The 25226-nt window shown below is 42.5% G+C and overlaps 2 protein-coding genes across 3 annotated transcripts in view; both read left to right on the top strand.

Annotated features, from left to right (window-relative positions):
* C15H16orf87 (chromosome 15 C16orf87 homolog) lies at positions 1-24368 on the top strand. 2 transcript variants are annotated; one of them, XM_040614982.1, is made up of 4 exons: positions 1-204; positions 4294-4390; positions 6944-7126; positions 12901-13450. In XM_040614982.1, exons 1-4 carry the CDS (start codon positions 139-141, stop codon positions 13017-13019), a joined length of 465 nt encoding a protein of 154 aa, XP_040470916.1. In that variant the 5' UTR covers positions 1-138; the 3' UTR covers positions 13020-13450. The 2 variants fall into 2 exon arrangements, with proteins under 2 accessions (XP_040470916.1, XP_040470917.1); XM_040614983.1 differs by lacking the exon at positions 12901-13450 and adding an exon at positions 24253-24368 and having other exon boundaries at positions 7-204.
* MYLK3 (myosin light chain kinase 3) overlaps positions 24276-25226 on the top strand; it is a 39707-nt gene continuing 38756 nt past the window's right edge. The window contains exon 1 of the mRNA XM_040614978.1: positions 24276-24376. Within this exon, the coding sequence (XP_040470912.1) occupies positions 24368-24376 (9 nt within the window). The 5' untranslated portion in view covers positions 24276-24367. The remainder of the gene's footprint in view (positions 24377-25226) is intronic.

Raw genomic sequence — 25226 nt, 5'->3', positions numbered from 1 at the left:
CTGCGCGCCCCCGACCGGCGCCGCGCCGCGCCTCGTCTCGGCCCGGCCCTCTCCTCCCGCCCTCCCCGGGGCGGGGAAGGGCGGGGCGGCGCGGCCGGAGCCCCGGCAGCGGCGGCGGCGGCAGCAGCAGCAGCGAGCATGTCCTCGAGCAGGGCCAAGAAAGTGAAGATGGCCACCAAGTCCTGCCCGGAGTGCGACCAGCAGGTGAGGCGCCCGCCGGGGACGGGCGATTGGCGGTCGCGGGGTTCGAGCGGCGCCCCCGTGACCGGGAGGAGCTGGCCCCGCTGCTTCTGCCCGGCCCGGGGCTGGGCGGCCCTCACCGGCGGCGGGTGCCCTGCGGCGGGAGTGCTCGCCGGCCGCCCCGGCGGGGGGCAGGTGTTCCCGCGGCTGGGGCCCTGGCTCAGGGGCGGGAGCCGTGGGCCGAGCCGGGCGAGGCGGGCTTCGGGCCCCGCCGGTGGGCTCTGGGACCGCGGGCTGCGGCACCAGCTCTTCCAGCGCAGCTCCGGCGTTCGCCGTCCCCCTCCGGCAGCGCCGCCGGGGCTGCCCGTTGCGCGGCGGGCGAGGTGCGCGCCGTCCCGCGGTGCCCCTCCGCCGGGCCGGGCGGAGCTCGGAGGCCGCTCGCAGCCGCCTGGCAGCTCCCGCCGCCGTGCCCCGCTGCCGTGCCCCGCGCTGGTGCCCGGCCCCGCTTCCTGCTCGCGCTCCGCCGCCGCTGCGGATTATCCTCACGTAACGGCGCGGCCGGGGGCTGCCGACCGAGCGGGGCGGGGGCGGCATGCCGCGGCGGAGCGGTGTTTACCTGCGGTAAATGACTGCTGCCTTTGCGGGCTCTGCTCGGAACGTGGCTTAAACGCCGCGTTCCCCTTGCGGGGTAGCGCAATAGTTCCGCTATGCCGAAGGATCTCGGTGCGACGGGCGGGATTATGCGCTAGTGCTGTTCGGTAGTTGATTAAAAAGGTGAGAACGAGTTTAGTGATTGATACGATGCGGTTTGCCCCTGGGGCGCCTGGCGTGCGGAAGGCTGCGCGGGGGACTGCGGTGCTCCCGCACGGACGGCGGAGCTGCGGTGACGGGTGGGCTGCTGGCGGTCGCCGCCGTTTGTTATGTGTAACCGGGTGGGAGTTACAATGTTATCGACGGCCGGTTTGCACCGTTACTGGATCACCGGCTTCTCTTCATTGACGGTTTTTCCTGGCTGGTGACGCTGCTGCTGATAGAGCCAGGCCCGTGTGTCCCAGCGGAACAATGGCACCGCCGGGGGGGCGCGGGCAGGGGGCGGCTGCAGCCCCTCGGCCTGGGAAGCGCCTTCCTGCTGTTGAACTTGGCTAGTGTGCACTCTTTTAAAGATATTTAAAAAAAGAAATCGCATGGTATTTCTTATTTCCTTAAAAAGATTGAGGGAGCCAAAAAAAAAAAAAAGCCATCGTATTTGTTCAGACTTTCATCATTTCTGTAGTGTTTCTACTCATCCTGGCGCAGTTTAAGATTTTACGCTGTGTGGGGGCATCCTTACATGTTTAAAGCAATAGATGAGCCGCTGCAAATGCCCACGTGTTAAGCTCTTTCTGAGAAAAACCTACGTGCCAAGTTCTGGTTGTTCAGTTGGTGAAGGAAAAAATTTGAGTGAGAAGTTGAGTATGAGAGTGGCGGTGGGTTTTCTTTTTGGTTGTGTGGTTTTTTTTTGGTTTTTTTTTTTTTTTTAACCAAGTGAATGTCAAACTGCCAACAATAGGAAGAGCAAGCAAGCAAACATTATAGGCGCTTTAAACTGAAACTTTCACTTTATTCTGCACTTTAAAACACGTGATATGCATATGTTGATGTAGATTTTCTGTTAGCAACTCTGCTGTGGCTAAAATGGAATTAATGTGCGTACGTGTCCTGCCTCGGCACAAGCGTTGCTCACAGGACCTCGTTTTCCAGTGCCAAATATTTGAGAGGACAAGAAACTAAAACCCTACAAGTCAGCCCTTTGCAGAGTGCAGGGAAGCTCTTGTGTGACGCTTTAAGTGGTTGTGTCCTGTACCAGCATTTCTTAAAATTCTTCCACAAACAAGGACTTTGTTTCTGATTTCTTCGCCAGAAGTGGCATGCATGGAAATATTTAGACAGCCGCAAATATTGGAGCATAATATTGAGTAACACTTAAGCTTTTCAACTTTTTCGCTTGTAATTTAGATAATATGCAGTTGATATTTAGACTTTTTAAAAATAAATTAATAAAAAGGGTTTTGATGACACTTTCACAACCAAAGCACAGCCCCATTAAACTAGGGAGCCTGAAGTACTTGCAGTCAATCGGAAGAAATAATTTTCATTTCTTAACTTAGCTTCAGGTAAACTTTCTTGTATGAGAAACTCAATTTCTTTTTGGTTAGGAAAACGTTAAACAGAGTGCAATAACGTTTGTAAAGACTGTGTTGCCTTAATGACGTTACAGGATGTTGCCAGTGTAGGTTTTCAAAGGGTAACTGATACTTTTCAGTGAATAAGCCCCTTCCCACCTAATCCCCCACCCTGCCAAATGGCAGGCAAACCTACATGCGGAACCTGTAACACGAGACCGCTATTCTGTTAAACACGGTGAAGTTAATCGAAAAATACTGGGTCTGCTCCAATCCCCTTGGGTGGTTTTCCCCAAATTTTGGGGGGGGTTGAGCCTGGAAACGTAATGACTGCAGAGACCCAGGTGTTCAAAAAATGGGTTTGAGTGGGACTTTGGTATCACCTTAATACAGACAAACTTGTCTGCTAGGTGGTGTTTTTTGGTAGTTACACTGACATGTGAACAAGAACCAAGAATAAGCGTGCATACAAGTCTACTAAATTCTGAGCTTTAAGGTTCAAAAAACCTTGATTCAAATTGGTTTTATTCTGTCAGTGTTTCCATAGAGGGAATTTAAGAGTCTCAAGTTAACATAAAACTTGTATCAACAGTCTACCTGTAAGCTATTCGTAGGGTGAAGTACAGGAATTGAGATGTGCTACAGAAAACAAAAGAATTTTTCTTCCGAGTAGCAGTTAGGTTTTCCTTTACAAATTCATGAACTAATTTGCCAGGTTTTTTCCTAGCCAGTAGAACGCTGGAACTGATTCCAGTAAAATCGAGCAGGCAGTTGTGGTTCTGTACTCCTGTTTGTTTCAGTGGACACTGGCAAACTTGTAGAGACCTGTCCTAAAGAATTACAATTGAGAAATTACCTCCTGCTTTTTTTTGCTCTGCTGTCGTGCTTCAGCATGACTTGACTTTAATGTGTGTTATGTTAATCTCTTGCAGATCTCTGTTTAAACTTGCTTTGATTTGTGTTTTCAGTCCTAAACCTAATCAAAGCAATATGGTATATTCCTTACGACTTTAAAGGATCTTGAAAGATCCTGGATTTAAGTGAAGGTAATGAGGTTTATAATTTATCAACATCACTTTTTTTTAATTGCTCAGACTTAAGATTATTTTTTTGTTGTTGTTGTTTTCCATATAAGCGTGACACTTCCAGATTTTTCTCATCCTGTTTTAAATTGTCATATGCTGGAGGAACATACAGCCCCTGACTGCTCAGCTGAGCAGGAGAAACACGAGTGTGCCTCAAACTCTTCAGCCTGCAGTTAGCTTTTGACTAGCTGTGGTAGGTTATTTGCATTTTGAATTAACTAGGTCCTTCTGTATAACCACCCGGCCTTGTCTACGAGGCTGTTGTAGAGCCTGGTACAAATGCATCTGTTTTGCTTTGAGCTCTATTGTGCCTCCTATTTAAAGCTGCTCCTGCTCTCCGAGTTGCTTTCAAATGCTTCTGAAGGTGAATGTGTTCAGAATGTACTGATAGTTTTAACTCATACTCTTTTTTTTTTTTTTTTTTCTTTGCTTTTAAGTAAAGGAAACAAGCAAAACTGGGAATGTCGGAGAGATTTGACTGGGGATGTATGAGAGCTCTGAAGAGAAACTGTGTTTCGGTTCTAATTCCCCCTTGCTTTGGTACTCTCCATTTTCCCCCACCCCCTTCCTCACAGCCTGGGGGAAAAAGGTTTTTAGTACAAAGCGATCACAACAGCTGTACATTTCAAGCTTGCTTTCTAACAACTGCATAAAGAAAAGGCTTGGTGGGTGATTCACAGCAGAACCTGTTTTTTCTACCTTTAAATACAATTGTATAACAGCACTGTCCATAGTTTGCAGTTCAGACTGAATTTGAAGAGGTATCTCTGAGGAAAAAATGCAAGTTACTTCTGTTTTTTTTCTTCATGGGACAGGAATTTTGTCATAACTTGAAATGATCTGAAACATGTCTTTTGTTTTCACAGGTTCCTGTAGCATGTAAATCATGCCCCTGTGGCTACATATTTATTAGTCGAAAACTCTTGCATGCTAAACGTGCTGAGAGATCACCACCTATCACAGGTAATGCTTATAGAGGTGGGAAGAAGGGGACAGCACTTCTTTCCTCATTTCTTGGAGGCAAAGGATAGAATGTTTTACTTATCTGTGTAAATTGACTGTTGTCAGTTCACATTCCCTTGAATTTGTGCATGGTAGACTTTGAATATGTTAATTTTTCTTGAATTTTGAGGAGGGAGGAGGCTGCTGTTTTCAGATTTACTTCATTTGTACTTGTGATGTTGGCATTTATTCTGTGTATATTCTAGCCGTGCACATTGGTCACTATGCATAATAACTCCTTACAGAAAGCTGTCTGTCTATTTTGAAGCATGTCTAGAGGTGCCAAAGGGGTCACATTTCAGAGGACACGGTGCTTGAAGCTGGGTTTTCTGAAAGTAAAAAATGGTCGTATGTTTAATCTAAATCCAGGTGGTTCTTGCTTCTTTCTGCATGTGTTGTTAAATTAAAATACTGTAATTTTTGTGTCTAACTTGTATGTCCTTTGTTGTTGATGGGCACAGTAGCAAGTCAGTTGAATGTGCATTCTGGCAGGATTAACATTCTTGTGTTCATTTTTATCACTTCTAGCCCTAGCAGGAATTAGTCAGAACAAGCACCTGTCGGGGAAGGTACTTTTTTAACATCTGATCTATAATGTCTCCTTTTTAAAATTATCTGCCAGGCCTATGAAATGTAAGCTAAGTATCTGATATTTACATTGCTGTTTTATCTGGGGTAGTTTGGAAGTGTTGGTCAATTTTCTTTCCCCCTCCTCAATTATTGATAAAGTAATTACAAATGAAGCCGAAGGCCATAACCTGGTGGAGCAGAGTTTGGCTTTGTACATAGGAAGTGCGCCAGGAGGGGAAGAACCGCATGCACGACACGAGGGGGTCTCCCTGCTGGAAAGCAGCTTTGCAGGAAAGGGCCTGGGGTCCTGGTGGACAGGACAGCAGGCTGAATGAACATGAGCCAGCAACGTGCCCCTGTGGCAAAGGTGGCTATCAGTATTCTGCACTAGGCAAAGAATGGCCAGCAGGTCGACGGAGGGGATCCTTCCCCTCTACTCGGCACTGGTGAGGCCACACCTGGAGTGCTGTGTCCAGTTGTGGGCTTCCCAGTTCGAGAGAGACATGGAAATACTGGAGAGAGTCCAGTGAAGGGCTGCGAAGTTGGTAAAGGAACTTGGAGCATCCTTCCTCTGAGGAAGGTTTGAGAGCTGGGGCTCTTCAGCCTGGAGAAGAGAAGGCTCAGGGGAATCTCATCATTGTGTGTAAATGCCTGAAGGAAGGGTGTAAAATAGGTGGAGCCAGGCTCTTCTCAGTGGTGCCCAGTGACAGGACGAGAGGCGGTGGGCACAAACTGAGACACAGGCTGTTCTCCCTGGACGTCAGGAAACAGCTTTTACTGCGGGAGTGACTGAGCACTGGCACGTGTTGCCCAGAGAAGCGGTGGAGTCTCTGTCCTTGGAGATACTCAAAAGCCATCTGGACATGGTCCTGGGCAACTGGCTCCAGGTGGCCCCGCTTGAGCAGGGGGGTTGGACAGGTTGGTCTCCGGAGGTGCCTTGCTACCCCAACCTTTTTGTGATACTGTGAAATACAGCTTTTGTATTAACAAGTTGCAAGTATTAACAAGTGACAAGTTACTCTGCTGTCCAGCTTGTACCCTGTGTTTATACAACAGTTTGTGGGACAACCGCAGCAAAAGGCAGCCAGTTCACCAGGAAGCTATAGGGGGAGATTGCATTTTTATATTATGCTTATAAGGTAACTGCAACTTCTTTTAGAAAACGTTGGTCCGGTGTTTTCAACAATATAGCTACTGCTGCACGGTGCTGCAGCCTTGCAAATGTGCACCTAGTCCGTGTGGAATAGCGTGCTGCGGTGACTGTACTGTTTTCAGTACCCAAGCTCATTAATCCATACTTAATTTACAGGTGAAACTCACGTAAATACTTCTTTTTCTGGCTCTGGTGTGTAGGAAAACAATACTCCTGCTCAGCATGAAGAATTATGAGGCCTTGTCATAGGCTAGATTTGGTGGGACGTGTATGCTACGTAATGTGGTGTTTACTGACAGGTGGTTACTGACATTGACTCAGCATTTTGGTTTCTGAGAGCAGCAGGAGCGATTTCATTGTTAAGTGTCAACAGAAGATGAAGAACTTTGCTCTTTGCTTATATGAGAAACTTTTTTTTTTTGATTAGTGAAAACAAATGCAATGGTCTGTCTTTGATGTCTGTGATCTGTATGTTTTTTTTTGTCTTATTATGGGAAACTGAGCTTCTTTGTATACTAGCAAATGTCTCATGTTGCAAAATGTTTTTGAAGTAATTAAAGGCTTGATCGTTGTAATCAAGAAGTGAAGTGTCATTCTGCATCCGGCGCCTTAACTTGTGCATGGATATTGTGCAGATATAATTGTTCTGTAAAAGTGTAGACATCTAGCCACTTTTGCTAAGAGATTTAAAGAAAAAGAGATGATCGTGTGGGGTAAGCACTGAGAGTAGAATTAAGAACAAAGATGAAAAAACCCTAGATCACACCCACCATTTCTATTCATTTGCACAGAAAACAAGAGCGAGGCCAAAAGGAGACGGACAGAGAGAGTTAAGCGGGAGAAGATAAATTCTGCAGTAAATAAAGACTTAGAAAACCGAAAAAGATCCAGGTCTAACAGCCATTCAGATCATAGCAGACGAGGAAGAGGAAGACCTAAGAGTGCCTCAGCCAAAAAGCACGAGGAAGAAAGAGGTATGAGAACTGGAGAAATATGTTCACTGGGTTTTCTTTTCGTGTGGAGACTTTCTTAATCGATCAACCTTTATACCATTCAAACCATTTAGGTAACTAGACTAGTTCAGCCAGTGCCTCGTATCTTCATAAGGGGAAGGGACTGTTTCACATCTGCGGAGACCTCTGGTTTTATGTTCCAGTGTCTGATCAGAACTGACTGCAAAGAACTAAGTCTGTACTTTTAGCCACCTTATCAAGTTTCAACATGTAGGTTGAAAGCCGTGGGGACTGCACTGCTTAGCGGGTTTTTCGGTTTGTTTCTGTTAGTTTTTTTTTTTTGAGTGAAGTACTTCTTTATATCGCAAGGACAAACAACGTAACTATGTTGTCAGAAAGTGATTAGAATGACTGGGTCGCTTGAAAAGTTCCCTGAAACTTTTTGGAGGGCCAAAGTAAAAAGGGCATCTTGAGTCACTACTCTGACCTGAATTTTTGTCCCGTGTTTCTACAGGATAATAGTCTAGAGGAGAAAATGCCTCCTTGCTTATTAAGGTTACTTGGTGACCTGCTGGTTTTAGTCTTTATACAATAAAGAGACTGTTACAGGCACTAGAGCAATTTTGGAGCCCTTCAATATGTGATGGTCACTTTCAGGATTTAATTTTTTTTTTAAGAGCCTATTGGCACTGCAGTTCCTGTCTGTGGTTTTTGAGACAGTAATTTTAGGCCCGAATAATGTATCCAAAACTTAGCATAGACTTCAAAAGGCTGGAAGGCAGATAGAAGGGGAAGAGCAAGACTTCATATAAATATTCAGAAGATCGTGTTATTAAAAGTACTGAAACCTTCAAGCATACCTTGTGGCATAACTCAGAAATGAAATTGGTTTGTGTTTTTTTGTTTTGTGTTTTTCCCTGCCATCTTATTTGTAAACAAAAAAAATGGGCATTAATCTATGCTGCAAGGTGAGTTCCTTTAACTTCTAACCTATCAAAACCAATTTTGTTGTCTCCGCTGTTTAATGTAAATATATTCCTTAAAGTTTCTTTCCTATTAAAAAAATACATATATAAATTGGGATTTTTTGTTCTAGTGCTTTAGTTGTGGAAAGAGGAGATGGAATTTGATTTATATATGTTTTCTGGATGGGAATTGCTTTATTGTGATAGGAATACACTTACATGTAATCTTTTCACTGTTGCATGTGGCTTATTGGTGTAGGCAGCTTCACAGAATATAGAGCTTCCCTATTTGTTTTTGATCCAAGCTAGCCTTTGTCTAGCACCTACGGGATCGCTTCTAGGTCTTTTACTGCAGTCTAGTTCACCCACAGCTTTGGTTTGAAAATTCCTGCAAGTTGGGTGAGTTGCCTTATAAATCTTTCATGGCCTCTGAAAAAGAGGAAAGCAATCTAAGCCATCAAAATAAAAGATCCATTCTCTTAATCCATGTTTTATAGCCTCCAAATAGCAAGAATTTGAAAGCATGAGGGATATTTAGAGAACATGTTTTCTTATCCAAAACTAGGCTGAATGTTTTCAATCTCTTGCTGCATGCTCTGAAGTGTGACAATATGCCACTGCTCTGAGGTAGAAAACTAGAAATAACAGATGCTGTGAGAACTTTGTGTAAGAGTGTGTGTATAGTGTGGTGTTTTCTTGGTGGCTGGTGGTGTGGCTTTTTTGTTGTTGGGGTTTTTTAAGTTGAATCTCACTTGAGAATATGGCCTTCATCTTTGTCCTGTCCTACCATCCCCTTTACTTGGTGTTGTGACTATTGCTACTATTTTTTCCTTGACCTCTTCTGCAGAGCTGGTACAGAGTTTAGGTTCACACCCATTTGTAATTATCTTTGCTCGTCACCAGTACAGCATACCTTTGTGTTTAGTAATAAATTCAGCAGAAAACCTATCGCTTTGTAAATGATTAATAGAAAACAAGTTAACATTGACTGTTTCCTTTTCAAGGGGCTTATAAGATTGGCCTATTACATGTAGAGCAATTAGTGGGGATTTGAGAAATATTTTTCCTCTATCATACCTGCTGCTTGATAATACTGTTTGCATAAAAGGATATTAAGCGACTTTGATTATTCTACTACAATTAAGATGATTTTTATGTGACTCGTTGCTAGTCCTTGTATCAGTCTGCATAGTGTTGAAAGTTAGCTCTGGAGTGCAAGACATGAGCTTAGTGTTAGACTAAGTATCTTATTTCCTTGCCTGTTGTATATGTGTAGGATATTTTGGGTACATGTTACTTGCCACTGGAGATTTTGCTTTTTTTCTTTCCCCCTGAAAGACTTGAAAACAGGCCACTGCTTGCAAAGCTGTTAAATATTTTGTGCCTCTCAGGCTTCTGTAATGCCTAATACATTTGCAGATGGAAAAAGAGGAGGACAGAGAACACATGAATTAGAATAGCATGCAAGAGCAGATAATCCATCCATTTGAAGACCACCCAGCTGTCCTAAAGACACCCATGACATCTGTAGCTTTGCTTCCTTGCTTGTTATGCTCTTTTCAAACGTGGCGTGCTTGTTCCCAGCTATGTCTGTGCCTTTGACTAGTTCTTTTGTATCCTTCATGACTGGTTCACATTAGAGCAAAGAGCTGCAAGATTCAACAGCAATTAAGAAGAATAGGAGAAGCAAAAGGGCTTTTTAAAATAAGCTACTTTTCCTGCAGATTTAGTAAGAAGGAATGGAGGGGGAGGAAGGAGGAAGCTGACGTAGATTGTGGGGATATGGCAGGATGCTGGGACCCAGAGAATGCTCATATCGCATATTTCCGAGGCATGTGATGACCCTGGAAAACAGGAACTTCTCCCTGCGGGCTTGTCTTGTCAAAATTGTCACTTCATGTCTCTGTCAGAAATGCTACAACGTATTTTGAAAATATAAACACTTTGTAATAATTTGATTCTGGTTTTGTGGTGGTGGTGTTTTTTGTTTTGCTGTGTGGGGCTGATACACAGCTAGACTGGTTCCCAGGCTGCCTTGTTATGTAGGTAACAACCTTGACTATATTAAAACAAACAAAAAAACCCCTCGTATGCTGGAGGAAGTGGTGTTGGTTATTCGAAAAGAGGGTCCATCAAGTGAGACTCAATAGGAGTGGCCTGGAATCTTACTAAAGTATACTTGATATTTAACAAGGGATGAATCTTTGTAATAAAGATAAACGCATCTTGGTATCCTGATAACAATTAAGCTGAACTAAATTTCTTGACCTAAATTTTCCTTTTCCATTAATTACCAACTGTATTACTGGTGCACATTGGGCAAGCAAGTGTATGTTTGAAGTATCTTAGTGTCTTGGACAGCAGATCTCAGAACTTGGGGATCCTGAATCCATAGAAAACTTGTAAGGAGGAAGGGTCTGTATGTGATTTATGCGTAATCGCAATCTTAAGGGCTGCGGGGTCTAGTGGTTGCAGGAGATCTGGCAATGAGAGGCATGTTCCAGAAAGACTGAATATTTTCACCTAAAGAGCCTCTTTGTTGCACAGCAAAAGGCTTAGTATTTTTAACATCTGATAAAAATGGTATTGTGATTCTGTAAAAGTCTTCTGCTAATAATAAGGAAATGAGTCAAAACTAATTTGAGGTAAGACTGAAGTGGAAAGTTTTAATCATGTCTGTAGAAACCACGGCATCCTATGAGTAGCGTATAATGAAATGTCATGCAGATGCAAGCTCTTTGCTAGTTACTGATGAGAACAGGAATTGTCTTAAGTAAGCATAAAGCTTGCAAACCTGTCTTAATCCCCGGTTCTGTTTGGTATCAAGGTTTCAGTTCTTTAAAGCTGAAGTCTCTCAGAACAAGCCAGTATTTTGGGAGGACAGGAGGAAGCAATACTTGAGAAACTTTTTTTTGCTAAGAAGTCTACAATCTGTTAACGGTAACTGAGAGGGGGGGATATTTTTAATCTTGCTGGGCGCTGACATATTCAGGTGGCGGCTGGATTTGTTTGGATTGGGAAGTATGAAAAAAGGGGAGAGGTTTAGATATGGAAATAGAAAAGGTTCATGTGGAATAACCAGTGTGTAGTGTCTGTGCTCAGAACAACTCCCAGCATTGTTAATTTGTAAATGGTGGGAGGGAGGAAGTGGAGCAACCCAGACGGAGTGTACATATAGAAACTCATTTGTCTTCAACTGCAGGGTGGGATTTCCAGCAAAACTCAGTTTCTTAGCTTCCACCTCAAATTCAGGATACTAAAAAACACTGTCTGGCATAACCTGGCAACCAGCAGAAATCACTTTATGTTCCAAATATCAAACATACTTTGATTTATCTTACTTTTCTAAGCAAGTTTCTTGTTTTCAGATTAAAAATGGATGCATCTTTATGTGTCCAGGCTCCTCGCTAAGCAGTTTTATTTGTGGGGAAAGGTGAACTTGTGTGTAATTTACGTTGTCTAGAAATCTTTTAAGTAGGGATTTTGTCACTGTGTGTGTTTATCGGTATTATTTTTCAGTTTCTCCCACTTCGTTGTTTAGGGCAAGCGCTTGACTCCACAGGAAAGGCAGTCTGTTGGGATGGTGTCTGTAGCTGTAACATGCATGTGAAACCAAATTTAAAAATGTTGTTATGAATATGGACCCATTGAATGAATAACAGTGTGAGCAGGTGGAGATAGATGCTGGCAGCTTTTTTGCCACGTGGTGCTTTCCATTGTTTCCCAGTGCTGCTTTGTCTTTCACTTACCCATTGCTGATTTAGGTGTCTTGGTGGAGCCGTCCGCTGAGCGTGCTGTGGGGCAGAAAGGGAGCGCGCGTGTGGGTGTCTGTGTGTTAAGGACACAGGGGAGTCTGTCAGGTCACTGTTGTGATTGTAAGTTAGTCCAGGCCACTGCGGAATTTGGATTAGAGATGGAGTTGCACGGCTAGACGCCATCCTTAAAAGCTCTGTAAGTATTCCTCTTCTTTGTGTCTACAAGCCTGGTCTTCTGCTGACAAAGATGGCTTTTTTTTTTTTTTTTTTTCTTAATGGGTTATAACAGTTACCTGTAGCTAGCTAACCTGGGATATAAATAGTCATGATCTGGAGTAAGTGGTATTTGTGAAATCATACTATTCTGAGTTTTGTCACATGCTGTAGTGTAGCTTAGCGTACTCGAGGACTGCAGTACGGAAAGTGCTTGATGGCTTCCTGTTGTGTGTCTGTGGTGTTGAAACAAGCCAACGTCAGCAGAGGGAATTCAGAGGCTTGCAGCTGCTCACCGAGGTGTTAGCATTTTTCTGTATCTGGGATAAGATTGAAAGTCTGCAGTATACTAAGTCCAGAAATGTGACAAATTGACTTTTGCTGTGTATCTGCTCTTTGGTCTTGGACGCTGTAATTGAACTCTTGGGTGCCTGTTACCTAGATGTAAAATAGGGGAACAGATGTCGTATTTAATGAGGATATTGCAAAATAACTTTGTTTTCTAGGATGGGGGGTGTCTATATAAAAGCAAAAAGCCCACCCCCCCCAAACTGGAGGGACACTTGAATGCTTGTTTGTGTCGGGAGTCAACATACTGTTAATGACTCATTCTTTCTTCATCATTAAGCAACAGAAATTCAGTCATGCTTTTGGATGACTAATCCTGTGGCTCTTCTAGTACCTTTGTGTGTCTCCAGTTCCTTCCTCCTCTCTCTCAATCTCTCGCTGCATAGGAGCCGATTGTCTAACTCCTTTTCAATGCCAGTACTCCGTTCCACGTAACTTATTAACTACTATGTAACTTGCGTTAACTTCCGATAATGGAAAAAGCTTCTAATAGTGACTCTCTTTTCTTCTACAGAGAAACAAGAAAAAGAAGTTGACATGTATGCTAACCTTTCAGATGAAAAGGCCTTCGTATTTTCAGTGGCCTTGGCGGAAATAAACAGAAAAATTCTCAATCAAAGACTTATTCTGTAACTTGTAAGCACAATCTGATGCGTTTCTTTGCAGAATGGCTAGCATATTTCCAAGGTGCCGTGGACTCTCGGAAAGTGTGTTGTCTGCACCGACAAGGACCATAGTATTTCCTGTTAAAATTCTGCTGCTGTTCTTGGAAATCGAATTCTGTCTCTACAAGTCAGAAAGAAAGTGTTCACAAGATTGTGCTGTGAAAAATCAGAAAGCAGATAATGTTTTACGCCTTGAAGACAAATGCTAGACAAATGCACAGAGAGACTGCACCCATTCCAGAGCACTTCTTTTAAATTTGCTGCCAGAAATGCAATATTTTAAATATTTTCAGAAATAAATGATTTTCCTCTAAAATTATATATTTCAGATTTTTCAGCTATATTGCAGTTTACATATGTACAGTTCACATAACTTTTTAATAAATTGATATTCCAATATTTTATTGAACTGGGAATTAAGTACATTTGTGATACTTAGGGGGTGTTGGTTTTAATTATCTTTAAAATGTGGTATTCATCCTAGGTATGACTTGAAATTTGCTTTTTTTTTAATAGGTATGATATAATTCTGAGAGAAAGAAAATTAAAGTGTTTTCATTTTGGGGGATTATTCTTCTTGACAACTTCGTATGGTTTATGACTTCTCTCTGGAAGATGATTCCCTGTTACAGAGAGTTGTTTTTTAAAAAATCACATACACTTTTTGGGGTCAGACTCCTGAAGGTTGTAACAACTATTTGCTGGGTTTTCTGCTTTGTCCAGCCGGTAAGTACTGCTCCCATACTCCTGCCCCATCATTTACTGCAGAGGGAGAGAAGCAGGCATCGGAGATGTGGATCTGCAGCTAGCATTTCATTCCTGGTATTTCCAAAAGATGAGGATGTGCTAGTTCCTTTTACTCTCAGTAGTTTTTTTTTCCTGTGTTTTAAAAGTGTAATTCTTAGCAGTGTTGTCTGTGGACTGCTGATTGTAAATACCAAAGCTAAAGTCTACCTGAGTGTGCAAAAATGAGCTGTTTTGGTAGAAACAGGTTTGGGGAAGACATTTGACGGCGTAGTCTTTGTTGAAGTGGTGCAATGCAATTTGAGGCAAAACTCTCACTTTAGTAAATTTATGAGGGTTTTGCCTTACTGAGATAAAAAGAAAAGCTCAAGCCCTGTAGAACCCTGAGGGAGGAGGTGTAGGAGGTCACTGCATTCGTGAAATCTGACATACAAGCTTTTCCTCAGCTTTCATTCACTCTTTCCTAAGAAAGGGAAGGCAACTAAATGTCTTGGGTTTTCTTCAGCGTTACTCATACTTTTCAGTATCACATTACTTTAATAGTGAGATTTACCTTATGAGGTTCTGGTACAGAACTGATCTCCGGGTGGAAGGAGAGATTTTTATTAACAGAGCTAGACTGTCAAATACTGACTGTTTATTTTGAGTTACCGGTTAAAGGAAGGAGCTATGGGAGTTTTGACTTAAACTGCAAGGGACTGATCAGATGCGAACTTTGTAAGCAGGAGCAAGGAAATGGGGAGTTATTTTTAATTCTTAACTCCTAAGGAGTAATTTGGGTCCTTTTCAACACTGAGGAATGGATGTGGAAATACACTTAAACCACTAATACGCGTTTGTCTTTATTTCAGTAAATGAGGAAATTTGAACTCAAGACCTGCTTCCCTACATCGTGTAGACTTCTGCTTTCCACAGCTGTAGCCTGTAACAGATACCAGTAGTAAGGACAGATGAGTAACTTAAGGATAGAGGATATGTTTGCCTGGTAAGTTACTGAAGTTAGAATGACAAAAGGGAAGTTCTGATTTTGAGAACTTAAGGATATGGTCAGGCTTGTGTTGCTTCTGTTGCTAGAATGAGGTCTATGTGTTGAGGGACAAAGGGAACTACTAGTGCAGTCTGTTCGGTGCTCTAACCCGCGTTCCTACAAGTATCTCTTTCTGGTCCTGTACATGGAATTAAAGTTATCTTCAGAGGACTGAAGTTAGTGTTTTAGATATAACAAAATTTAACTTAAGACTTTTACATTTAGATTGCTGCCTTCTCTGATAAGTACTGAAAAATAAGTTCAGACCTCTCAAAAGCACAAGACTGTTTTCTTCCACTGGTGGAGACTCTTCTTGAAACAGAACTCAGCCACTGTTTCTGTACTTCTTCTCTTTGTCTTCCCCAGGTCTCTGCTGTCAGCTCTTTCCCAATTGTCATCATGCTATTTTTCTTCCCCTGCTGGCCTCCAGTTTTTTCAAGGAAAACTATGATGGAAGCAGGTGGTCTTGAAAATATTCCAGGGAGAAGAGTGGTTCTTTGCTGGTGAATCTTGCGTGGCAAGAGTCCTGACTTTCTCTTCCCACCCACCAGGAACAAACCATTCTTTCCTATATAGACAGGAGCGTTTTCCAAAAGCCATGGCCGCTCTGTAGCTGTGGTATCCTGAGGTGCAGATTTCTTGTAACTTGGTGGCTGAACTGGAAGGTGTCTGTGTTGTATGAAATAGGCATCAACACGATGGTATCTCAGAGCTCCTTCTTTGTGTGTTAGAAGTGATCAATGGGTGTAACGCTGGCAGATGGTTGTAGGTTATAGTTGTGAAATGCATTTGCTTTTGGTGTATGAAACTAAAATTAAGCCAGTGACAGCTAAATGTTGAGTAAAATTCTATGTATGGCAGCTCTGACTGACTTGGAAACCGCGTAGTTTCCCCGAAGCAAGAATAAGTATGATAACACTTCAGGAAGTTGCTTGTGCAAGATTATTTTTTTGGTGACTCTAGTTCCAGTACAAGATTTTAGGCTCTGCCTTTGAATGTCTTTGTGGTTCAGTCTAAGTTCGTTTGTTTCGCTGCACTTTGTTGCATGAGACCTCACACAGAAGAATTGTCTTTCAGAAAAAGTTAATTAGGCTGCAGTTTTTTTTAATTAACTTGAAGGTCAAGTATGTCACCACCACAAAAATACCACTCCGCTCTACGTTGCCTCTACATGTTGACTTACCTGAGTAGATGAACTTTGTTGTGAACTGAATCGTTCAGGATCGTATGGAGAACTATCAGTTAGATAGATAGAGCTATCGTCTAGCAAGTTCTGCTTTCTGCCACTTCCTTTCACTTTTTTTTTCCTCCCAGATCTATGCTTCTGCTGTTTATAGGTCTGTGTAAATAGCGTGTCAGACCATCAGGCAGGGTCACAGTTCAAATTCTGGTTTGAGATTTCTCTGCGTTTACTCTGCGGTGCTACTAGATGGCAGCCTTATTCTAAAGACAGTTCCTGTCTGTTCAGGCATTCTTACTACTCATGCTAGGAAAAGCCTGGCACTCAGTTTTCGGGGAAAGGGCACTGAAAGATTATTTTTCTTCAGAGCATCACTCATTGATATCTAGCACGGAAGCTTATAATCCTGCTAGTGGGTGTTATGTGCTATCTGCACTGCAAGTAGATGGCTTCATCCATTGTGCGGGATGTTAGCTTTTGAGCTGTGAAAATCGGTAGACTAATAATTTGCCAAGAATCAAAGAACTCTGAACTTTCAGTAGGCAGTTTAATAAAAAGTGGTTTAGGGAAACTTGTCTTCACTTCCCCTGGAAGTCCCATATACGTACGTTTTCTTTGGTGTCAGATTTTACAAACATCTCAAATTTTCCTGTCATTTTCCAATACCATTATGGTTGATTACAAAAAAAAAAAAGTTGAAAATGGGGTAAGGTATTGGGGAGTATTTCACAGATTATCACCCCCCTGTGGCTAGGCAGAAGGATTCACAGAGATGGAGACTAGAATTGAGATATTTGCTTCAAATACCAGGTCGTAAACAAGGTCTTTGGGTTGGTTTTGCTTAGTGTTTTTCAGTATTTTTTTTCCCTGAGGGTTTTTTAGAGTGAAACGGCAATTCATGTAGGCTACTAGCAGCACTGTGTCTAGTCCTTGTATCTTGGACTGTACCTATCAAGGATGCTTAGTATCTTATCGCCTAACAGGACATGGTGCTTGACCCTTGGTCTTCAGGATACTGATAATCTTTCAGGTATTGATACCCTGTGATTGAACAGTGTCACCAGAAAGCTGTTTTAAACCACTGTTTTAAGCCTTTTTGAGTTTCTGTTCTCCAGAATGCTATTCCTCTGCGTGTGTGAACACGTGCAGGTATTGCTGGTGTCCTGTTTTGTATCTTTGGGTGCATCTGTGCAAGTGTGTTTGGAATAAGAGTGTTTTCAAGCAAATCTTATGATAGTCTGTATTTCCAGTGCTTATGTTTGTACCATGGAATGGTCTTGTGGAGCAGGACACAGATTCCTTTTGCAAAACTCTGACCTTGAAGATGTCCTTCAACTGTTAGTGGGTGCTTGGTCTGTGGAACCACAACTACCTGTAGCAGGTGTTGGGCTCTCAGTACCAACTGTTGAGCTCTACAGTTTTCTTACTGTGCCTCACTTCTTGCATATTATGAAAATACCGAAGAGCAAATGTTAACAAGTTTAATCAACACATTCCAGGTGAGTCTAAAAGCAGTCTATCCTTCAAAGTAGTAACAATGTCATCAGTGTTTTGCCACAGGCTTCCTACTTTATTTCACTGTAGATCCTGGCAAGTAACCTCTAGCAAATCTAACTGTAGCATTTCAAGATGTTGCTTTCCCCAGTTGTTTGTCTATCCTTTCTTGAGGTGCTTAAGATTTGCCACTTAAGTAGCAGTGGTGTTAGGACAGCTCTAATAAGTAATAGAATTTCCCCCCCCCCCCCCCTTTTTTTAGGCTGTTATTTTCAAAACTCACTAGTAGTTACAGAACTTGAACAACTTGGCTGCCCCCAAATTATATCTGATTAGGCAGTATTTCTGTTGAAATGAGGATGATCAGTTTTGCTGCCTTGTGGTTGATGAGACACTGCAGAAATGCACTGCGTGACTTCAGTAGATACTGTGAATTCATAATGAAGAGAGTATCTGAAAATCAATATACTAGAGTGTTTGGGTTTTCTTTTCCTGCTCTTTAAAAAGGGTTGCTCATAGCTGCAAGCTGTTGATTGGGATGTGCAATCTAAGTAAGAAGCAAGAAAGTGATTAGGCAGAAGGCAATTGAAATGGATAAATCTGTATATTTCTTTTTTTTTCTCCAGAAGAAAACCTAAACCTGCTTTCACCGAAGTTCTTTAATTTCAAGCTCAAAACGTGGTTTTCATGAATCATTTGGTGTCGTCATGCAGCATATGCCCCAGGAAAAAGTCAGGTACCACTCCCTCATCTTCCCCCCAGCCTCCATAAGCTGCTTTTCTTGGTGCTTCTTAGCTTTGTATATAGAACATGAACTCCATTTTACAAAAGTTAGTTTACTGCCTTTGGTCTCCTACTGTGCATTATTTCTCTCAATTATAACTTAATCTTTAATTTTGTTGTAAGGGCTAAGAAATAAATACTGTTTTTGATCCTGGACAGTGTTGAAGACCATAAAATGCTGTTAAGAGCAGTGAGTGTTCCATATACTAGGAGTATAAACATTAATAGTCTGGCAATTTACCAAGTCTCAGTGGTTCTTGTTTTGTCTGGGAATAACCAGCTTTTGAATATTTTATTGACAGTATCTTGCTAATAAAGAAAAATTTTCAAACTGAGATCAGAGTTGCTTTATTTGGAGAAGCTGCGGAGCAGAGTGTGTGTGCGTGTCTGTGTGTGTATGTGCACGTCTGAGGACGCGTAGTGATGAGCTGTGTGGTCGGAGTCTGCTGCGTAGGTGGTCTGGGCCCCACGTCCTCATCCTTGACAACAGCAAACTCATGAATCTAGTCACTTCTCCATGTGTTTTTCGCTCGCTGTTGCTCATCCCCTTTTTAAAGGGATCGAGAGCCTCATCCAAAATACTTTGCTTACATTTCTTGGCGCTGACCAAATCACAAACTTGGCAACTTGTATGATGCTTGCAGCGCGCTCAGTGCTATCTGCTGGCACACAGTTACTTAGCAACAGCAAAGCTCACGTTTATGTACCGCTCATGTGTATGCATCTAAATGTAGTTCTGGGGGGGTAAAAAAAGGTTAAAGGAGTACAGAGTTGTTTGGAGGGGGAAAGGTTTAACAATTTTTTCTGTTCAGCCCTTTTGATTTTGAGACTGATGGCTATAGTACATATGAAAATACATTGCATAAAATGTTTTGTCTTTTAAAATCTTTATTAGTCATTGATGTATTACAAGGTCTTGAAAACAAAATGAACAGAACCCTATTCCTACCAACTATAGAATGATCAGAAATAAAAATAGAGCAAATGGAAAAGAGCAGGGGATGTATCCTTTTTTGAATGCCCGTGTTACAAAGGCATTACGGGGAAAAAAGATGATTTATCTGAATATGGGGAACCTGAGACAGTCTCAAAAATGATAAATAGATATTTTGTGAGACTAACAGGTGGGTTGAGATTATATTAGATTAATTATTTCAGATTGTCTTTGATGCTTGTCAATTTGCTACTGCTTCTTTGCTGATCAAACTGTGTTATCTTAAGGGGTTTTTGACAGCTTGCACTCTTCATGACTGCAGTAATAAAGCACACAGGCACAATCTACCTAAAAGGCCGCTGGCAGACTGTTATTGTGTGATGATGACATTAATCTCAATTTCTGGGATTTCAGGCATGCAGTTCTCATTATTAGCTGCAGTGGAGTTTCCTTATAGGACAAAGGGAGGAAGGTAACTGCGGCTCACTCCAGACGCGATGAGGAGGCAGGGACGGAGTGACTAAGCTGGGAATGGTGAGGATAGAAAAAAGAAAAGCTAGACTTAGCTAGAGAACGGGGAAGGGTATAATGGTGAGAATTAAAGATGAAGGTGTTAAGGCTTCTGGGAGAGAGACAGACTTGTAGGATATGTTGGAGAAAGCAAGGCACGTGTTCAGATTTCTGGAGGGCAGGGCAAGTTGGAGAACAAAGGAGATGTGACTAGAGAAATGTTGTGTTTGTAGGAGGAGTAAGGTGGCTACTACTCAAGCTGTTCTCAGGAGTGGAGCAGTTGCTTTTTACCTAAAAAAAGTAGGTAGCTTGAGAAATGAATTGTCCAGAAGCTATACTTCCCCCACCCCACCCCCTTTTTTTTTTCTCTTGTTGTTTGGGTTTTCCCATCTGTATCCTTAGTTGTGACTTCACTGGGGCTTTGCTTGTAGGGAACAGATTGAAATGCAATGTGGAAGATGAACAAGATCCCCCACCACCAATGGGAGTGGAATTGAGAGTATTTACCCTTGTTTTTCAGAGCTGCTTGAAAATGAGGGAAACATCATGTAAAGAAGGTGTTTGAGGACAAGAATGAACCTAGTTAGTGGACACTGATATAAAAGGAGGGAGGCCAGGAATTAACAATACAGACCACCAAAGTTAAAATACCTCTGAATTTCAAACTCGAATGTAAAGGATCCTATAAATCTGATTTCCACGTGTATGTTTGTTGGACTTGTAATTTTGGTGCTGCATGTGTGCTTTATGGGGCTTTACTCAAATGTTGTCTTCTCTAGTAAGTAGAGCATTGTAAGGAGAGGCTGTAAGTACCAACTGTGCTTTGTGGCTGCCTCAGAGTGGGCAAGAGGCTGAGTTAATTCTTTATAAAAAAGTACAGAATGGTGTGCGTGCAGAGTTAGGAGCTTGATTAAAAGCTGTTACCCAATGCAACTGACAGCCTATGCATCCCGTCTTCTGGGAAACACGCTTGATCTGCTCCTCTCTCTATAGGGTTTTTTGAGGGCAAGCAGAGGAATGATGTAAAATTCTTTTGGTTTCGTGTTGTGTGGTTTTTTTTTTTTTTTTTTTTTTTTGCAAAAGGGTACCTCTCCACGTTAAAATCTAACAGGCTGTTGAATAGTAGATCTGTATCGCAATAAATGCTTTGCTAAGGAGAAGAAGGTAAAACTAGAAAAATTCATCTTACTTTTTCCTTCAGCTGTTTGTTCCTTCGCTAGTGGAGACTAGAAGGGCGCAGGCGCTGTCTGCCGCAGGATCCCAGGCGTGTTTGTTGCTGCCTGTAGGGCTGACCTGTGTAACAAGGCTCCGTGCTCTACAGAAGTAAAAGACTTACCCAAAAATTGGCCCCATCCTTGCAGAGAAGCTAGAGTCTGTCCTACTTTGGAGCTTTTTAATGACTGTTAAAGCCAGGTTTGCTATGTAATGGGGTATGCTTTGAATGCAGAATCATCTACCTGTGCTTGCCAGGAGACAAAGTAGATAGTCACTTTGTTTCTTAATTTGCTTTTATGGTGATTGTGGCTGTTTTCGAAGTATTCACTAGGTAAGTTGACTTTCGTGCGTTTGTTCAGCTGCAGACGTTACACACACCCACTTTGGCAGCTGGAACAGAAGCAGAATAATGAAAGAATGAAAATCTGCTGACTGTTGTGTTTGTGCTTTGCAGGCAAGATTCGTTGTAGTGCAAATCTTTGTGGGCTAATGAAGTTAAAGCAGGGCTTTAGATATTATTCTTTTAAACAAAACCAGCCTGCCTAAAGCTGTCCCTGCTAGTGTTTCCCTTCTGAAACAATGACAGTGAATACTGCAGGTTTAAAAATGGAATATAATTTATGAGGCTCCTAGCCTTGGGGGTGAGTCCTTGTGCATATAAAATGAATATTAATGAGTTGGGGAGGCTTTCAGACCTGGCCTTTAGTACTAATCCATTGTGAGTGGAGCAGCTCTAGAAATGTGCTGACACGGGCACAGGGATCAACTGGGAATTGACTGCTCTTAGAAAATGCCTCATCAGTCAGTCTTCACAGGCTCCTGAAGGCTTGTCCTGATCAGATACAGAAGGGGACTTAAACGTTTCTGGTATCAATACTTTGCCTGCTGATTCTGCGTGTGTTTCCCTGGGAACACTCCTGTGTGCTGGCATTTGGTTCTGGTTTGGTGCATGGATGGAAGTGTAATGAAAGGGTGAGTTATTGGCAGAGTTTGAAAATCCCTTTTGGAAGAGAACTGTGAACCTTCAATTAGATGTTTTGGGCATAGTCGGTGACTTGAACTGGGTGACATCAGTGTTAGTAGCTCCCTGCCCAGATAATTAGTGACAAAAAGGCTCTAAAATACTTCAAGTGTGGGTGAAAGAAATGTGCCAAGGGACTAAAGCGTCTTATTTTCAGGAAGGAAGACACTTCGTATAAACTGCCATGTTAACAGTTTTAACGAAGAAATGTTGTTTAGACTAAATTCACCGAAAATGGGATGTGTATGTGCACCGTACCTCTCCTAATTCATGGAGGCTGGTGCTGTGAGATGAGGGAGATCACCCCAAAAATGCTGAGCCCCTTCATTTAACTCTGTAGTTAACGCAGGAATTGACGTATCGCTCAGCAGCTGGTGAGGAAGGCAGGAGTCATTAGCAGCCTTGTAACATAACCTTTTCCCTTTTCTTGGTCTCTGCTCCAAATGTGCTGATTTAGCGGTCAAACACCTCCCTTGGTTTGGGAGAGGAGTCTGGGAGCCTTAAATATAGCAGATTCGAAGAGTTGCTGTAACAGCTAAAGTACTAACCTTGATCTTGATTTCATTTGTTGGGTGTTACTTGCATGATTTTTGGGAAAGTGTTGCATTTATTCTGTAAGTAAAAGATGTCTCGTAAAGCGTGTACTGAAATAGCTATATGCAAAGTGAGTGCTTTCCTTGTCTCTAGCTCTTAGCGTTCTGGGGCAAGGCACAGAGCTCTGTTTTCCTTTGTGTGTAAAAGCCACTAGACTTTTCCCTAATACTAAGGAAGGTGTAGTCCTCTGTCCATTGCCTGTTTTCTACCCACAGCAATACGTTTAACCTTGTGAAAAATGGGCGATTTGCTTGTTGTGGATTGGCTGTTACACAGTTGCTGCTGGTTTGTTGCTTTTAATACTCTCCTGAAAACAGTTCAGAATCAGCATCGTAGGATCTAAAATGAAAATGGAGAGAAAAGCTCCAATTTTTTATGTTTTTTTTTTTTAAATCCCAGAAGCTAAAATGGAGAAAAAGCTAAGTCAGCGAAGCTCATCATCATAATGATTATATTCTTAGTATTAATTAATGAAAATACTGCACGAAGGTGGTGTTTTACACTACAGTTCTGTATTTAGATCTGTTAATGGAAGGTCGCAGGCTGAGCATTGCTTGTTCCGGAGTGCTTGCCAAATTTCCTAAGGAATTCTCTTTGTCATGCGTCTTTCCCCTGTGGCATGGCGCTTACATGCTGTACATGCCTCTGCTGCCACATTAAGTAATAACATCTCTTTATTAAATCTAAAGTAACAACATGATTATTTGTGCTATTGGAATTAGTCACAAATGTATTGAAATACTTTTTTTTATGTTTATTATTATTATTATTTCCTCCTCTGGGTTCTAGGGGTCTCCTGACTCATCTGTTAAGTCCTACACTTTTTGAATAGCCGTATTTTGTTTAATAGTTGCAATTTATTGTTTTCTTAGGGTCTGGAATAAGGGTCTTTAATTCATACAATCAGTTAACATGTTAATAAAAAAGCTTAAGGCCGCGTTCAAGAGCTCCATGCCCATGTGGATGATCTCCTCTCCCACTGGGGGAGTGGCTGGATAAGGTCCCTTGAGCAAATGCTGGGACCACGGCTCAAGATGCTGCCATAAAACCTGCAACAGCCTTGCCCTGTCCGGGCAGAATGGCTCAGCCGCATCGTTGCTGCTGACTGCTCAGATGATGCCAGATTTCCTGTACCGCTGTATGGAGCTAGCTGATGCATCTGGCAGTTTTGGGGCCAGTTCTGACCTCGGATTTATGGGTTGGTTTTGCCTTTTAAAAGGGGGAATAGTAATAATAGGTTCTAAAGCTCTGAAAATACGCTGTAAGCTAGGAAGAGTTGAACTCGGTTTTACAGGTGGAAAAGCCAAGACACAGAGATAAGAGAAATTACGCAGAAGTCTGGCAGTTGAGACTGGTTTCACGTTTCTGGAGGTCTAAGGCCAGCATCTCGGGCAGCCTCGGGTTGTCTGTGTCTCTGCACCAGGATGCTGGACTACCAACCTCTTGGTGAACTATCTTGCCTCTGTGAGCTGCGGTTGGATCATCCTGTACCCCGGGCCACCCCTGGCCGCCTCACTTGTTGGTTGAATGGCCTGAAAAACATCCCCTGCCAGGCGGTAAAAAATACTCGCAGCACAGCAAGCGTGGCCATCACCTCCCTGGCTTTTGCCCTGTGGGAGTTCCTCATTCACCATAATTCGCTGGTTTTGCCTGTACTCACGTTAGTTTTACCTTGTTGTGGTTTTTTTTTTTTTAACAGCATATTGGTTATCTTGCTGTCCAAACCCAAGCGGAAACAAAGCACTCGCTTTTGCTGTGAGAGGGGTAGCCAGATCTATACCCACACTTCTGGACCTGACATGTCTTAGATCGTAATGATAAAGGTACAGTATCTTCTCTGCATTGCTTGCTTGCTTGTTTTAGGGGAGAATGCAAGTGCGCTCATGCTGTGGTAAAACACACTTCTATTTTGATTTAAGCAGCGAAGAGGCGGCCCGTGCTAAGCCCAGATACTGCTGTCTTGAGGTGCTTGACCATTTGCTCGAAGGCCACTGGTCCATAGCGAGCAGCTGTCATTCTGCGTACCCTTGCCTGATGTCATTCAGGTTAATGTGCGTTTTTTTATGTTTGATTACTTGTAGCTAGTAATCAAACAGAGCCAACTCTGCTGCGGCTTGTTGGCGGAATGGGAAAGGAAGGCACAGCACGGATGAAAATTGAAAGTAGATTTGCTTCTCCAGAACTTCCTTTCCTCCTTAGGTCATCCAGCATCTTGGTGTCTGTTGTCTTTATATGTTTGTATTCCACTGACACAATTTATAGGTAAGAAATCAAGGAAAAAAAGTGTGTATTTTACACAGGACAAAATAAAAAGGAATTGGTTAGCTGAGGACCAAATGTGTGAGGAGGAACATCATTTGGATGCATCGTGACTGCTTATTGATCTTAACTGTGTAGGTAGAGAAAAATTTAAAAGACTCTAAATCTAGGGGTTCACAAATACACCTGCATGGCAACATACACTTGTGTGAGTATTTTTGTTGGACTCTATGGTGTTTTACAGACTGAAGTGAATGGCTCTGTGCACCTAGCATCAGACTATAGAAACAGTGCTTGAAGGCATGAATAAGTACCAGAGTTCTGATGGAGGGTGGATATTTGTCCTTTCTTTGTCCATTCGTTTGTTCCCTTTGTTCCTATGCTTAAGAAATTTGAAATAAATGTCCACGTGGA

Source organism: Falco naumanni, chromosome 15 (genome assembly GCF_017639655.2).
Source record: "Falco naumanni isolate bFalNau1 chromosome 15, bFalNau1.pat, whole genome shotgun sequence".
Lineage (NCBI taxonomy): Eukaryota > Metazoa > Chordata > Aves > Falconiformes > Falconidae > Falco > Falco naumanni.
This window is presented reverse-complemented; position numbering and strand designations above follow the sequence as displayed.

Excerpts from the sequence above, each read along its gene's own strand:
- C15H16orf87 (XM_040614982.1), top strand. The coding sequence starts at position 139 with ATGTCCTCGAGCAGGGCCAAGAAAGTGAAGATGGCCACCAAGTCCTGC. Across the intron at positions 4,391-6,943 it reads GAGATCACCACCTATCACAG|AAAACAAGAGCGAGGCCAAA; the intron begins GTAATGCTTATA and ends TCATTTGCACAG. Across the intron at positions 7,127-12,900 it reads AAAGCACGAGGAAGAAAGAG|AGAAACAAGAAAAAGAAGTT; the intron begins GTATGAGAACTG and ends TTTCTTCTACAG.